Source organism: Orbicella faveolata, unplaced genomic scaffold (assembly GCF_042242905.1).
Source record: "Orbicella faveolata isolate gen_17 unplaced genomic scaffold, um_ofav_v1 contig_2, whole genome shotgun sequence".
Taxonomy (NCBI): Eukaryota; Metazoa; Cnidaria; class Anthozoa; order Scleractinia; family Merulinidae; genus Orbicella; species Orbicella faveolata.
In genome coordinates this window covers 12,251,644-12,268,922 of record NW_028301547.1, presented here as the reverse complement: position 1 = coordinate 12,268,922, position 17,279 = coordinate 12,251,644, and the positions used below count along the sequence as shown (strand labels likewise).

The window sequence follows — 17,279 nt, the reverse complement described above, 5'->3', positions numbered from 1 at the left end:
CACAACCATGATGACGACGGTGACGAAGAAGAAGAAAAAGAAGAAGCAATGCCCACACCAGGATTTGAACCGCTGACTGTTCCATCCAACTTCCAATTCCTTGACGGAATCCTTATCGCTGCTTTACACAAGTGTACATCGGAAAGCCATTCATCAATTGCTATAGTTTGGCAAAACAAGTCGCACCCAGACTTCGCAATGCAAAGCATATAATAATTATATTATTTATTATATAGACACGAGTGTTTTACTGGAAAATACACTGCTCGTAAAATCCATACGAAACCACTTCCAGGATTCAAGTGGCGTATTTTCCATATCCTCACTAGTGATTGATGATTTCACTGATATCAAGTTTGTCTCTTAAATTGTACCTAAATTTAATGATGTATTATTGGAACATCTTTGGGTCTTCCTCGAAAGTCCTCGGCAATCTTTGGAAATCTTTGGAAATCTTCAGAAATTTTCAGAAAATGTTCGGCAATGTTCGTGTGACCTTTGGACAAGTTTTGGAGAATCTTCTGAAATCTTCGGAAAGTGGATGGAAATCTTCGGAAAATCATCCAAAATACCATCATCAATATGTCTATATAATAAAAAGAACATTACACGTTAGCTCAAAGATATGAATTTTATGTTCTCGTGGCAAGAACAATATCTCACTCATCTGCTGCGCTCACTTGTGAGATATTGTTCTTGCCACTCAAACATGAAATTCATATCTTCTCGCCGCCATGTAATATCCTCTATTTATATACCATGTTGCATGCACTCGTACCACTGTACGCTTTCTGGTAATCAGCTTTAAGTGTTCTTATGATGTCGACTAAAGTAGAACCCTCCATATGTGAGATCATCAAAGGATATCTTCAGTGTATCTTTCTTTGATACATTCTTGGAGCTTCTGTCACAACAATTTATGTAGCATTACATATTGTAATTACATCATTCAGTAGATCGTTCTAAACTATTCCATGGCATGATAGTATAACATTCTGGTTCTTTTGGTTGTATTTGGCACAAATTGTTTGTTCTTTGAAGATGGCATTTTTGAAGCGTCTTTCCCTAGTTCTATTTGATTGAAAGGAGTAAATTGTTCTCCAGCTGCAAAATACTCTCTCTTTTAATATTATTCAGTCAGTTAATTTTCTGCTAAGTGCCCAATTGCAAAATGTTTGTTTCAGCTAAGCCTAGTCTGAGGTCAGACAGGCGTATAGATCGTTTTCACTGTCACGCAATAAAAAAATAAATCAAAAACCATTCAGTGGATAAAGTCAAGAAATTGTGATCTTATAGGAAATAGATAGAGGAGACACCTCTCCAAGTTATAAGTTTGTGCGTTTTCCCAGACTGCAGATATTTGTCAAAATGTTTTGCATAAATTTACAGAGCCCAGTATGGAAACGCCATGTTGGTGCACCTCTGTGGTGCACCAGTATGGTGGCCAGAAAATAGTGTAAACATCTGCAACTTACTTTGGCTATCTAGGCGACTGATTATCTCCACTGAACAAACAAACATTTACACATTAAGCACTTTTCCTAATGATCTAACTTCTGAAAAAGCTTAAAATCATGAGATAGGTATACGTTTTTCGACAAATGCGATTGTAGCTTTGTGTCACGCACTGCCATAACTCTGAAATTCAAAATAGGGTGGTTCTCAAACAAAGCACACTATTGAGCTGTAACATTGTAAACAGATATAAATTTACCCCCTCTTATGCCTGATGGGGATAAAAACTTTTGTGGCTCTTTAGTTTTTCGATTTTAGAAAATGATGACATCACATGAAAACGAGCTATACTGTATACACTCAGTCAAAATAACAACTTAAGATGATTCCCACAGAACATTCGAGCAATAATGGCAAAAATTAAGTTACCAAAAAAACCCTTGTGCCATGGTCATATTTAGAATACAGTTAAGAAGAACTTATTGAGACTCGTGAGGGAAAATTGAACTTGAAGTTATCCATATTTCAATTAAAACAGACTTTTTGCATTAGTTAAAAACACAATAGCACATGCTTCAAGTATTCTTATGAGGTTTGACATTAACTTTCTTGAGAATGCTTGAAAATTTAATTGCAGGGTCACTTAGAAAAATGAACTAAAGTGAGTTGTTTTTAATGGTATTCCAAAAGTTACTGTGCTATGAGTAGATTTTTAGTAGTTCGTATAGTGTGATCGTCCGGGTGAGTGTAGTTCTGAAAAGAACTGTTGTTGGTGACTGATGTTTCGACAATCTGAGCGGAAGTCATCTTCAGATTCAAGTGAATGGTGATGCCAACAATCACATTGCTGTACATCATCAACTGACAAACCACAGCATTGACTGGGACTCTGCTCAGTGCTTAACCTACAGTACAAACTATTTTCAACGACTGACTCTGGAAAGCTGGTACACTAACCTAGAACAAACTCTTAACAGATGTCAACAACTACCGGTGCCTTACAAACGACTTATCCATGACAGAAATGAAACCGACAAACGGACTTCTAACAGACCGACTTAACAATACACGGACCAAAAACCGACCTATTTGACTAACAATAGATGGATCAAAACCCACCAATGACTGATGACAAACTTTACACTAGTCTTCCAGCCAATACCATCATGGCTATACTGACCAATCACATTCAACGGACCAGACTTATAACATCATCGACTGACAAACACCATTCACTTGACTCTGAAGATGACTTCCGCTCAGGTTGTCAAAACGTCAGTCACCAACAACAGTTCTTTTCAGAACTTCACTCACCCAGATGATCACACTATATGAACTACTGATACTCCTGGGTTCAAACCATTTACTGAGTAGATTTTTACTAAATTAGTTTTGCAGTTATTGCTTGAACTTTGAATGGAATCTGTGTTAAACTCTCTCTCTTGCTTTGTGGCAAGCTGATGGTCCAACTCCCTTATATCTGAACTGCACTGTATGTTTACTTTCAGGTTACAATGTAGGTTGAAGATCATTTTTAGTTCCATGCAGTTTATACTAGTTTTTACTAGTAACCCCCCAAAAAATTGATCCCAAGGAATGAAGCGTTGTTTTGAATTAGCTTGCTTACAGAGTAACTGCAACAATAATTTTCACTTTTTTTCAATACTAATAAAAATAAAAAAAAATTATAAAAAAAAAAAATTATACTCAGTACAGTGTAGGGTAAAACTGATTTTTATCTATTATCCTTGATAGGAGCTGCTAAATGAGCTGTCACAAATGCAGGTGAGCTGTAAATCTTTAAAAAAAAGTAGCCAGTAAGAGTGTGGATCAGTTTTTTAAATTTTTGATCCTTGTTCAACTGATCAACTACCAATCAATAGGGCATTTGCAGAGCCCAATAATTCCAACCAAATTTCTCAGGTAAGGTTTACTTCAAAGTATCTTCAGCAACTTAGTTTTAGTGGAGCTGCTTATCAAGGGAGGGTGGTTGTGTTCATGTTTTTGGGAGGCATTTGCATTCAATTTGAGGGTTGTCCAATACTTGTGACTAATTTTGCAAGTCAAATGATAGAAAGATGTAGATAACTTACAGGCTGCTTTCAGCACACATCTCTGAAATGAAAGAAAAGTTCGTGTCCCGAGCAGGATTCGAACCCACGTCTCCCTGTATACTAGTCGGTTGTAGTGGACAGATATCGTGCTTGACTAGTATGCAGGGAGATGTGGGTTCAAATCCTGCTCAGGACACAAAATAATTTTTCTTTCATATCAGAAACGTGTGTCAAAAGCTGCCTGTAAGTCATTTGCATCCTTCTGTCACTGTTTCTAAGGCTTTCCTGGTTTCTAGTCTACTTCTTGTGCAAGTCTTGAAGGTTAAAATTCAAGTGGTTTAACTTGAAAAAGTTGTAAAATCAGGTTTACCATTTGTGCAAGTGGTTCAGGTGGTGATTGTGATACTCCTCATAGAACTAATATGAAGTTAGTACTTTGAGGTACTGCATCTTGCGCCAGTTAAGAAGATAAGGCAAGAAGCAAGGCACGACCGGCTCGTGTAAGGCTTTTAATCAAACTGGGATAAAACTAACAGCCGAGTAACAGTAACAATATGGCGGACGCCATGCTACGAACAACAGATAAAACGCATGCTGAGTCCTAGTACCGCTGACCGGTACTGGCGTGACTTCTTTCTTCTTGTTTCATAAGTCTTTTCAACGCAGTAAATACATAAAGCAAAAAGGGGCATAGTATGCCACATAACAGGAACCGAGAACATAGTGGAATGTACTTGATGCTAACTTATATGCAAGGGAAAGTCAGAGTTCAGTGACATAATCTACAAAACGCATAGGAGGACGGCGGACATGTGAGGATCTCCATAGGTCAGGAGTGGGAGGGTCTGCTGACATGACTGCGTTTTCTAATGGGGTGTCATCAGGGCATGACGGCTGTGTAGCTGCGTCAACCATGGTATGGTCAGCAGGAAAGGCACAGGCTTGTTGTGTAACACAGTGAGAGCTGTCAGATAGCTGATGCACTAAAGAAGAGATGGCATCAGGGGTGTCAGGCAGAGAGGGTGGAGGGCACGATGTGGTACCAGGTTCGTCTTCATCGTCTGAGTCGTTACTGCGATGTGTGTGGGGAACACGTAAGGGGTCGGCCAAGTCAGATGGGATCTTGAAGCACTCTGATAGTTTGACACGGTATGATGAGCTGCATAATTGGGATCCAATGAACTTTTTGATGTCACAGAACAGTGGTTCTATGGCTACAACAAGGTAGCGGTCGCGGACTCGAGACTTGTTCAGGTCGGAATGGAGGTACACTAGGTCACCAACATCAATCTGGGGAGTAGGGCACCTTTGCTGCACAGGGGCCTTAGAGCGCTCACTGTGGGGGTGGTTGGAGAGGCGCTGCTTGTGCTGGAGGGTAATTAAATGGTCGTCGGCAAGGGGTAACTGCTTGTTTGAAAACTGGTCCCGCTGTGTCCACATTTCTCGTGAGGATAGGCCACGTGAACGGATACGAGAGTTCAAGGCAGAGGTCGCTACGGCGAGAGTGAGGGGAGAGACAGCACCACCAAGAGGCTCCTGACGTAGTAGTTCTGTTTCCAACTCCTGGACAGCTCTCTCAGCTATGGGGTTCTTGTTGGGATTTTTGGCCTGGCCAAGCTCAATTGTAATTCTGTGCTTCTCTAATAGTGGGTCGTTGACTAGGGCCTTAAAGCCAGGTGCAGGGTCAGTACGGATCACAGCGGGTGGACCATCCATAAGGCGCATTTCCAAGCAGAGTTTGACGATGGCATTGCGTAATGTTTGGTGCCGCTCATCTTCAAGCAATAAACTGGAGGAGTAAGAGGTCACAGTCTCCTGGAGGACAAAGATAAGCTGGCGAGAGCGTTTGATGATGTCTGCTGCGAAGGACCGACCGATAGTGTCAGGTGGTGGTGAGGTGGACTGGTCAATACGTGCAGTTGGAGAGTTTCGAAGTGCTGCACAGGAGTGGCATCCATCAGAGACACGAGAGACTGCCTTGTCCAGATTGAGGGCGAAAAGATAGCATTTGACGACCATCTTCAACTGGTGGCAGGACGGGTGGCTAAGCTGAATGTGAAGAACGGTCAAAAGGCCATCCAAGGCTTGGCGGAGGACGATAATGCACTCCCTGGACGGTGACAACGGTTCATGACGTTGCACAACAAGGAGGCCATCATTTGCAATTGACGCAACTTGTAAATACCGTTTGACGTCCTTGATGTTAGTCAGTTTCTTGGAAGGTCTCGTACCCTGGACAAGGTGAGTGTGTGTCCAGCGCAGGTCTGGGTATTCAGACTGAACAGCCAACCAGGCAGGCCGGCTGGTGAAGGGAAGGCGGACGCTCCCTTGGAGGATATCTTGAACAGACACGGCTCGGACAACAGAGTCGCTAGTTCGAGTGATGAAAGAACACACCTGACAGGTCTCGTTTTCACAGGGGGCGGCGTTTCGGCTTGCAAAGTCTGACGGGAGGATATCAGCACCTGAGACGTGCCTTACGGAAGCCTGGTAGCGGCTTACGACAGATAAGAAAGTGGATACACAAGGGCTGGCAGAGAACTCCCCACGGCAGAGCTTCTCGTACGCTTGGACGCAGGGCTTACTGTCAGTAAGGATGCAGGCCTTCTTGGACGACTGAATAAGATACGGGCTGAAGTGCTTAGTAGCAGCCGCAATGGAGAGGGCTTCTACCTCGCATGGAAGCCACGTTGTCTGGGACCCCTGCAACTTAGCGCTGAAGAAACCGGAAACATGTAACTTGTCTCCGCGCGTCACGTAGAGGGTAGCACCTGTTCCTGTGTCCCTGACAGCTCCGTCAGTTACAATCCATAGCTGGTCCTCAGGTCTGGGTAACTTGATTGTGAGCGCAGATGAAAGGGCATTCTGAGCACTACAGAATGCACCTTTTAGATCATCGGTCCAGTTTATGGATTCCTGGGAATGACAACTGGCCGTTACAGCATCCAAGGGAGTGAGGTAACACGAGCACCTTGCGATGACGCAGGAGAGGACCTTGTATGCCCCAATGAAGGATCTCAATCGACCAACAGTGCTTGGCTCAGGGTACGCGGCGAGGGTGTTTAGGCGGTGGGGACTGGCAGAGAGAGAGCCAACAGTCCAGATCCAGCCAAGAATAGTGGTGCTCTTGGGACTGATGATGGTCTTGTGGGCAGACAAACGCAGGTTACACTTGTGTAGGGCTTGTAGGACCTTCTTCCAGTTGCATAATAGCTCTTGGGGTGTGTTGCCGCTACAGTATAGATCATCCGCAATTTTGGCAACGGATCCATCTTGTAGTAAGGGGTCTAGGACGCGGGACATAGCCTCTTCCAGGGCGGTTTCCGAACCGGGCATGCCCATAGCGGAACGAACGTAGACTCGTACTCCTTTAAAAGGAGTGGCAATGCCGCAGTACTTCATGGACTCTTTGGCTAAAGGGATTTGATAAAAGGCACTTGTTAGGTCGGTGACAATGATGTGTGACCACTGGGCGATGAGTCGTAGGGTGGAGTCAACATCAGGCAGCAAAGATGGTTGAGGCTTACTGTATCTGCCTACGTCAGCGAAAGCAGTGACGAGACGAGAGCCGCCATTGGGCTTCTTTACCAGGAAAGAAGGATTTAGGTATTCAACAGTGATACCAACATCTTCGGGGCGACGGAAGACTCCGAGTTGCTCTAGGTGGTCAAACTTCTCTTGGAGCTCGACGAGTTTATCTCGTGCATATTGGGGGAGGCGACCTTTCCGCTGTGGTGGCTCAACAGGGCCCATGTTGACCTGTGCTTGGTAAGGGCCTGCGGATCCATTGTAACCAGGGAACTGGGGGTCAAATACGGAGTCGTACTCTCTAAGCAGGGATTGGAAATTGGCCCTGATGGCCTGAGGTAGGATGCTGTCTGGGTCTACCTGAACGGATGCAGAGTGACTGGAATTAGAGGGTGGTAACGGATGCTGAGCAGGAGACGGGCCTGGATCCTCTTTTGGTTCGAAAACAGGACTGACTTGGCAGAAGTGTTCGTGACGCTTAAGTGTGCGAGGCTCGGTTGACAGGTTTGGTATGCGTATGAACCGCGCAACACTTGAAACAACACTAGGTTGCGGCCACAACTGGGATGGCTTGAGTTTATGTGAACTTGGTGCATCAGTACGAGGCTCAAGTGCATACTCTGAATCAGGAGGAGCATCGTCTGGCAGCTGTACTTCCAAGAATTCTCCGGGCCAAACAGTCTTGGAAGGAGTAGGAGCACGGAGAACAAAAGCCCTACGAACAGTTGGGAGGGGGCTGGGTGGAGACTTGGACCCATACATGTAGACAGACCCATTGCCAAGGAGCACCTCTCTCTTAGCGGGACGCACAGCAACATCATTTGCCTCCATAAAGGGGGTCCCGGCGAGTACTTCAACATCAAGATCCTCTATGACAAGACCTTCGAACATAAAGTCTGTGTTGTCGCGGGTGAAGGTTGTTCGTATCTCACCGACCACCCGAAGTTGAGAAGAGCCATCAGCCTGCTGGACGGACTGGGCACTTGATATTACAGGACATCCGAGGTGTTTCACGGTAGAGTGACGGATCATATTTCCAGTGGCACCGCTGTCAATGGTGATGCGGACAACACGGTGAGCATGAAAGACATCCATATAAGGAGACTGACGGGTCTGTACACGGTAGGTTACGACATCTGGGGTAGGCAAAGTGGGATCAGGAACTGGAGGATCAGGGTCGAGGTCGCAGTCCGTGTCTGGTTCGTTGTCGAGGATGCCAATGATCTGTCTCGCTTTTACCATGAAGCGCCTGTCATTGTCAGGGAGGAAGGTACACTGACTGAGGAAGCGGTTTGTGTTAGAGCGACCGGCTTGCTTGCATAAGGGGCAGACCTTGTCCTGACGAGGTTGTCTGGTGTGGAACTTAGAGTTACTCCTGCCACCCGGACAGGGGCTACGAAAATCGTCAGCTACCGCTGCACGCAGGATCCTAGCGTCATCGGAGGTGCGGATTTCCTCAAGGAGAGAGGTGAGGGCTTGTGAGATTTCTGGCTTAATTGAGGCGAGGGTGCGAGATCTCAACTCCGTGTCATAGCGCTGCTTGACCAATCGAGGAAGGCTGGGGTGAATGAGTCGTAGCCAGGTAAGGACGACGAAGTTTTCGAGAGTGGGAGTAAGTTCCTCATCCTCTGAAACATGTTCACCATGGTGGGTTAAGCCATTTGCACGCAGCAAGGAATCCTCTACAAAGGCCATGAGGCGTTGGTACAGGTCCTCAGGGCGCTCATCTGCCGCAAGGTGTATGTCAGAAAAGTCGATAAGTTGTGCGCCGGTGACCTGGAATCCAAAGTGTTGTCGAATAGCTTGCCAGATGAACTCAAGAGAGGTTGAGTTTTTCACCAGCGTGCTACGCGAAATAATAGGGCAGTAATTGGCGATTTGTCCCAGCATCAGCTTGAGGAAGTTGGTTTTTTGATGAGCGGTTAAGCGTCGAGAGAGTGGTACAGTTTCGCCATCGTTTTCGAGTCCTCGAAGCGATTGGGCTTTGGTCTTTTTCAACCATGTAAAACCATCCGCGAGGAAGGGGGCGAAGTTGCTGTCTAAGGATAGTGTGTACAGTAGATTTTGCTTCCAGTTTTCAAAGCTATTGATTGTTTCCACCTTGGAGAGGCACCACTGCTTCGGTGCGCGGTGAGTAGACGCCATAACACACAGTGTAGAACTCCGGACGTGTTGTCACAGCAAAGGATGCACTGTTTTGGCTCACGCGGTCGAGGCAGAAAAGAGGCTTTCTACGGCGAAAATGTGGCTTGGGTTGAACCGAACGCTGCCACCACGCCAGTTAAGAAGATAAGGCAAGAACCAAGGCATGACCGGCTCGTGTAAGGCTTTTAATCAAACTGGGATAAAACTAACAGCCGAGTAACAGTAACAATATGGCGGACACCACGCTACGAACAACAGATAAAACGCATGCTGAGTCCTAGTACCGCTGACCGGTACTGGCGTTGATTGCAAACACTTTGAGTTGTTAGGAAGGCTGGCCTTGTCAACTGACATGTAAGTTGTGCAACTGGTGAAACTGTACCTTATTATAAACATGTAAAAATGTTCAGTTCAATTATCAGGAAGGGACCTATAACTGGTAATACTCGTTTAAGTCATTTAGCTGGAAATTGTACCTCATTGTGGACACTTAGAAACTGCAGCATCTACCTTTTGCAGTGATTGTGACAAAGGAGCATACAGTAAGTTTCTTTTGGAGAGTTAGTTAACAAGGCTGCTGTGTGAAGGTGCCTGCAGGTTGCCTGAGGCGACTAGGTTATGACCTGTGACCTGTGTCCTGTATTTAAGCACTGCAATGTAATTCATGAAGTAACACGTGGTTTCTGTTTTGACCTGGCCTTTTACATCATGGCTGTGTTTTATCTCTGAAGAGCTTTATAAGCTTTATAAGCATAAAGATGTAATTATGTGAGTTTTTTTTTTATTTTTCACTTATTGCTTGCTGTCATGGACGGTCATCTATTTTGCTTACTTTGTGATCAACACAGTTATATTAGTTGTCTGTTGTCAAACTTTTCAGTTGTAGTTGATATTCTTGTTTTTCGGGCAGGCTTTGTAGAAGGCTGAATATTCATTTTTGAGTTATTTTTTTGTAAAAAAAATACCTCTTAGTCGGCGCGTCGGGTATGTTACGGGTCAATGGGTGAGTGAGTGAGTGAGTGAGAGATGTATGTATGTCACACCAATCAGATTGGATCTACTATGAAGAGCCAATCAAATTTCTTGTTGTAAAGGTAAATGGTATGTGAGAAACACAAGGTATGTATAAACACAAGTACTTTAATAATTGAAAAATAAAGAGTGACGTGTATGTTGCCGGTTTGTGGTTTTTAGTCCAGTTTGGAGGGGAGTGTGACAGTTACATATGTACATTGGGTTGTTTTATAGTGCATAATTTTCAGTGTAATGGTGGCTAGTTATGAACGAGATGAGTCTTGAGTTTTGAAGCAGTGAGTGTTGAAGCAGTGTTTTTGAAGCATGAGTTAGTAGTAGGCAAATGGCTTGAGATATTTTTATTTTTAATTACAAAGGGTAACTTGATACTTTTGTTTTTCACAAGGAGTTAATTCAATTAGAGCTCACGAATTGTCAGTTCTAGTTCTTAGGACATGTTTTAGAGGAGATGAGACTATTTAGATTTGAAGCAGTTCTAATGTTTACAATAGTAAGTGCAGGTAACAATTGTTTTGTTCTTATTGCATGCAAATATAACGAGATATTTTTATTTTTTAGTTACAATGGGTAATTTGACACTCTTGTTTTTCACAAGGTAGTAAATTCAGTTAGAGCTGACAAATCGTCACCTCTTGTTCCCACGAGATATTTGCTATTTTTGGTTACAGATGGTAACTTGACACTTTTGTTTTTCATATGGGAGTAAATTCAATTAGAGCTTACAAGTTATCGGCTATTGTTCCCAGGATATTAAACAAAAAAGAAGCTTTCATTTCTAGAGTGTTTTTACGTCTCTGCAGTAGCAGTTTAATAGTTTTATTTGATGACATTCATTTTAATCCGATATTTTTAAAGGTAAAAAGTATGAAAACTGTTCAAATGTTCTTTGAAGACTGCGTGGAGTCAAGTTAAAGTGCCTTTAATTAAATCAGACTTTCAATGTGTCAGAGAGGTTTTTTCTTTCTTTCTATTTTTTGGTGAAGTAGTGTTGTTGCTTTGTGTTGTGTAAAAAGGATAAACTTACGACTCGTCTAAAATGCGAAAAGTTCTCTTGAGTATTTTTGAGCAAAAATTCCCCTTACGGGTTGGAAGGGCTATGTGATCGGTGAGAGAGGGAGTTATGCATGTGCCTGTGTCACACCAATCACAGTGTGGGTTGTATCAAAGAACGAATCAAATTGCCTGTTAGAAAATAAGATGATATTTACATTAATCTGGAGACATGTCAGATTACTTTAGTATGTTCAGTCGAACATTTTACATGTCAATCGATTTAGCTTTATGGAGGGAGAATTACATAAGGAAAGTATTTTCTGTGATGCTCAGCTGCTTACAACCCACACGCTGTCAGCAAAAGGCCCAACACTAAATTGTGATTCGAGTGTTTGCTTTGGACAGGCTAGTTTTGTTGACCGAAGTAAAAATTGTAGGAAGGATATGGTTATTATGAAGTTGTTTGTGTGGTTATTACAAAGAGTTGCAGAAATATATACAGGCAAAAACTAACGATAGACAAATCCGACGTTTTGGCGACATCTTGGCGCCATTGTTAAGGGAAACTAATTGAATATGCAATTTCAAGAGTAACTAAGAGTTCAGAGTTACTAATTTGCATAAGTTAGACAAAGACCTTAGCGCGAACTGAGTCTGATTGTACATTTAAACACGGTCGTAATTGTTTAATGAGTAACATCTCATTAATGAGACAATCAAACTTGTTGTGGCATTTTTTCAACACGCTAAAACAATTGCGAAGGTCATCCAGAATCCTGCCTGCATGTCTATTATCATAGTGTTTGCGTACTGACGAGGTCTTGCTTCTATGTCCATCAACGCGTACGAACAGATGGCCACAGGTGTAACCGACATAACCAGCATCGCACTGGTCACACTTGAGGTTATACGCAACGCATTGTTGATCAATGAGCTGAGGTTTAGGTTCACTTGTCAGGAACTCCTGGGCAATCTTGCGGCTCGTAAACACCAGTTGAACACTAGTCTGCAGCTTCACACTGAGATCTTTTAACTGTGTCTTCACGATACTAGCAGACTCCAGGTCTTTAAAGGGTATGACAACCCGAGTAGTGTTTTCTGTCGTAGATCTGGACCATAACGAGGGCTGGTCAGCGACCTTTAAATTTGCCACAACAATGGAATGAGAAGATACGTTGTAATGAAACTAAATATTTTCTCTTCAATGTTATCAGGGTTTTCGCTTATTCACATTAATAACCAACATGAATTGTAGTTGAAGAAAAAGGAAATTATTTTTGTTCAAGATAACTTAATAATAATAATAATAATATTTAATATTCCTAAAGCGCAAATTAACATGTGAATATGATCAAATGCGCCTAACAAACCATATGAATAATATAAATTAAACGATATGCTATGAATAGTGTGATTAATTTAAAACTAATTATTTACAATAATTATGTACATTAGGCTAAGGTAACGAGCTAAAAATTAAAATATTAAAAACAAGGGATCTAGTAAAAATGTATATAAAACATCAAGAGCTATTCAATCACTTTTCTAAATAAAAATGTCTTCAGTTTGGACTTAAAATGGTTAAAATTGTCCTCATCTGTTATTGCACACGGCAATTTGTTCCAAAGTGATGGTGCAGCAGCAGTAAGTGAGGTACGTGAGGTACATGAAGTCTTAAGCGTTTTATTGTATTAAACACAAGGACTTTGGTAATTGAAAAATAAAGACCGATGTGTATGTTGCTGGTTTGTGATTTTTAGTCCGGTTTGGAGCGGAGTGTGACAGTTACATACATACATTGAGTTGTTGTAGAGTGCATAATGTTCAGTGTAATGGTGGCTAGTTATGAACGAGATGAGCCTTGACTTTTGAAACAGTTCATGAGTAAGTGGTATGCAAATGGCACGAGATATTTTTATTTTTAGTTACAAAGGTAACTTGATACTTTTGTTTTTCACAAGGAATAAATTCAATCAGAGGTCACGAATCATCGCTTCTAGTTCTTAGTACATGTTTTGGAGGAGATGAGGCTATTTAGATTTGAAACAGTTCTAACGTTTACCATAGTTAGTGCAGGTAATGATTGTTTTGTTCTTGTTGCATGCGAATATAATGAGATATTTTTATTTTTTAGTTACAAAGGGTAATTTGACACTCTTGTTTTTCACAAGGGAGTAAATTCAATTAGAGCTGACAAATCGTCACCACTTGTTCCCACGAGATGTTTGCTATCTTTAGTTACAAATGGTAACTTAACACTTTTGTTTTTATATGGGAGTAAATTCAATTAGAGCTGACAAGTTATCGGCTATTGTTCCCAGGATATTAAACAAAAAAGAAGCTTTCATTTCTGGACGGTTTTTACGTCTCTTCAGTAGCAGTTTAATATTTTTATTTGATGGGCATTTTATGACATTCTTTTCAGTCCGATATTTTTAAAGGTAAAAAGTACGAAAACTGTTCAAATGTTCTTTGAAGACTGCGTGGCACCAAGTTAAAGTGCAATTTAATTAAATCACACTTTCAACGTGTCAGAGAGGTTTTTTTTCTCTTTCTTTCAGTTTTCGGCGAAGTAGTGTTGTTGCGTTGTGTTGTGTAAAAAGGGTAAACTTACGACTCGTATAAAATGCAAAAAGTTCCCTTAACTTGAGTATTTTTGAGCAAAAATTCCTCTTGGGGGCTGGAAGGGCTCCTGAGGGGGTACTCCCAGAAAAATTGGGTGGGGGGGTGCGGCCCGCTTCCCAAAACCCTTACCCTATTTATGACCAAAATCTGCGATATTCCTTACCCTATTTATGACCTGACCAAAAATTCGAAACCCTATTTACGACCTGATCCTTAAATCAAAACCCTGTTTCAGACCTGCTTTATAATTAGCTCCCTAGTTCAAACGAATGTTCAATTACTGTAAACATATAAATTTGTGAAGGGCTTTTGTTGATTTTCTTTTCAATAATGATGAAAAAGTGGCTTCTTCTTAAAGCATACCCATATCAAGGCTAGAGTGCAAAAACCATACCCTATTTATGACCAAAATGGCCAAAATCAGCTAAAATCGATACCCTATTTATGACCAAAATGGCTGAAAAACCATACCCTTCGGGGCCGCACAGACCTGTATAGCTCATATAAGGAAGTCCCCCCCCAGGAGAAGGGCTATGTGATCGGTGAGTGAGGGAGTTATGCATGTGCGCGTGTCAGACCAATCACAGTGTGGGTTGTATCAAAGAATGAATCAAATTGCCTGTTAGAAAATAAGATGGTATCTACATTAATCTGGAGACGTGTCAGATTACTGTAGTTTTTTCAGTCAAACATTTTATGGCTTACTATTTAGTTATCTTACCATTACCAATGTAACATCGTATGTACATCATAAACTCCCAGTTTCTTTCTTGCTGTACATCGCAACCAAAAAAACTTGTCAAATCCACCAAATCATTACTGTAAACAGTTCCATGAATGCTCCTATCTCCAAGACTTATAGTTCACATAAAATAACTCTCGCATGCCTTGCGTGCCTATGTTTATCTCAGCATGTTGTCTGCTGCAATATTTGCTCAATTGTGGAGCAGTAAGGCAATAATTTTTGTTGCCATAATTTCCATGCTTACCATTCTTGTTTGGTGAAACACGAGACTTCTCATGTTGTGCTGTACCTCTTCCTTTTTGTATTCTTTGGTGGTTCCTAACTTCTGCAGCTGTTTCTGTGATTCTTCACATAGTCTTCATAGTCTTCATATTGACTAGTTGCATTCCCACAGTGTCAACAAAATATTAATTTAAATAATATTATGTTGTTCGGGTTATGTATACCACACTTGCATCATTATTGCTCCAGTGATTTAGTTCAACATGTCACTTAACTGGTGTTTATTTCGTAAGTACCATACAAACTTGGTGTTGCCTTAATCACCAGAACAAGGATAAAACTTTAATCCCTTGTGCTTAAGTTGTAGTTAAACCTGAGACAAAATATGCTGGAAATTTCTGGTAGAGTTTTTTGAGCTCCTGTATGCTATCTACTGCATTATATTTAAAGGAGTCTTTTTCTGATCTTAAATTGGTTTCATCAGTTTAGTAGAATACAGCAGAGTAGAGTAGAGTCAAGAGTAGAGTAGCGTAGCGAAGAGTAGCATAGTAAAGAGTAGAGTATAGAGGCTATTAAACATGTCTTATTATTATCTTGAATTTACACAACGCCATTGCCTTCACTCCTCTATCATACTTTGCTCCACTCAAGTGTATGAAACTCTACTCTACTCAGCTCAACTGTGGCGAGTAAGGGTGATGTCACTGCAGAAATCTCACTCATCTCTAAATTGTTGCATTGTGAGACTTTGAGTTTTTTTTTTTTTGCAGTACCGATGTTACTCTACTCTGCTCTGCTCTGCTCTACTCTACTTGACGCCACTCTACATTATGCTACTCTACTCTACTCTATGCTAGTGTACACTACTGTACTGTATCCTACTCCACCCTGCTCTAGCTACACTACTGTAGTGTACTGTACTGTACTGTGCTGTGCTGTGCTGTGCTGTGCTGTACTGTGCTGTGCTGTGCTGTGCTGTACTTTACTGTACTGTAGTGTACTGTACTGTACTGTGCTGTGCTGTGCTGTGCTGTACTGTGCTGTGCTGTGCTGTGCTGTACTTTACTGTACTGTACTGTACTGTATGGTACTCTATGCTACTCTAATCTATGTTACTCTACTCTGCTATACTTGGTGGTACTGTACACAACACTACTGTACTGTACTTTATTGCACTTTACTCTACTCTAGTCTACTGTACGCTTCTTCAATTTCTCAGGGGGTGGGGGCACTCCCATATATAAGCTATATAGGTATAGACCCATTTCAGTAATTCCCAATCTGGAGGACAAAACAGTGGATGTTCTCTCCCCTGAGAGAAATAAACCTTTCAAATGCAAAACAATCTTATTGTTTTGTTCTCCAGATTGGGAATTAGCTGAAAGGGGTCTATATGCTGATGTGAAGGGTATGGTTTCAGTCAGTTTAGTCTGGGATAGCGTTAAGAAATCAGACAGTTTTGGTCTTGAATAGGGTATAATTTACTGGAAAAGTAGGCAGTGTATAAATAATTTTTCATAATTTTGTGCGTGCAGCAGAAGGTAAGCTCTTTTTGTGTTTATTTTATAGATGGGGTTTAGCTTAGACACGTACAGAGCAGCAATTGTGTTTTCAACTGTTTTGTCACTAGTACCTGTAGATACGTTATTTCATTTTCAATCTTATCTGTTGCTACTGTATTTTGTTTGTGCTATTATCAAGTTCTGGTAATCTTAGTCTTATATTAACTTCTTGCTCAGCTCATCCAAATCCAGGTCCAAATAATTCTAATTTTTCATCGCTCATTTGAACGTGAGGAGTATTAACTCATTGACATGTGGAGCTTTTTGGCAAAAACGCATTTTTTGGACATTTTGGGAATTTTCAGCCTGGATATGAGGCAAATGACATTTGTAACATGACAGCAATCAATCAATCAGTCAATCAGTCAATTAATCAATCAATCAACTTTTATTGTGCACTATTTACATAATTAATTTACATCAGTATTATAAAATAAATACGAGAAGAGAAATATATGCCAGCATGCCTTTCTTTCCCTTAGCATCGCCTTTTAGGACAGTTTTGCTCAGACATGAGCAAAAATCAAAATTTCTAGATTGAGTTTGGACAGTTTTTTAATTTTAATTTGTTTGCCTTTCCTTTATCTCCTTTTCTTATCTTTTTGCTGCAGTTGTTGACCTACTGGGCTTGCTTAGCTTCCAGTTTAAGAATTTCCAATAAAGCATCATCAAAAAATTCTTACCACAGAAAATTCTCACCGCAGTGTAGCCAAGTGTAGTTGAGAGAAATTTTGCTCAGAGTTTTTCACTCAAATTTCGGAGCATTTTTGTGCATATTTCAGGCTCAATTGGCCTAATCACTGTGATCTGGGTATCATTGGAAAGATCTTTTCCTCGTGCAGAACTGAGTGTAAGTGATGTCAATTTTGGTCAAAGGTGATGACGTCAGAAGCGGAACAAAGGCCAACACTTGTC

The 17,279-nt window shown here is 41.5% G+C and overlaps 2 protein-coding genes across 7 annotated transcripts in view; one reads left to right on the top strand and one right to left on the bottom strand.

Annotated features, from left to right (window-relative positions):
• The window catches only part of LOC110046007 (4-aminobutyrate aminotransferase, mitochondrial-like), a 120,108-nt gene that overhangs the window by 18,060 nt on the left and 84,769 nt on the right, over positions 1-17,279 (top strand). For all 6 annotated transcript variants that reach the window (XM_089289611.1, XM_089289609.1, XM_089289610.1 and 3 more), the window contains exon 3: positions 3,211-3,240. In XM_089289611.1, the coding sequence (XP_089145737.1) occupies positions 3,211-3,240 (30 nt within the window). The remainder of the gene's footprint in view (positions 1-3,210; positions 3,241-17,279) is intronic.
• LOC149111995 (uncharacterized) lies at positions 4,272-9,195 on the bottom strand. The gene has a single exon (XM_089288767.1). The coding sequence runs from the start codon at positions 9,180-9,182 to the stop codon at positions 4,272-4,274; it is 4,911 nt and encodes a 1,636-aa protein (XP_089144893.1). The 5' UTR covers positions 9,183-9,195.

Coding starts and splice junctions, on each gene's coding strand:
- LOC149111995 (XM_089288767.1), bottom strand. CDS start 9,182: ATGGCGTCTACTCACCGCGCACCGAAGCAGTGGTGCCTCTCCAAGGTG.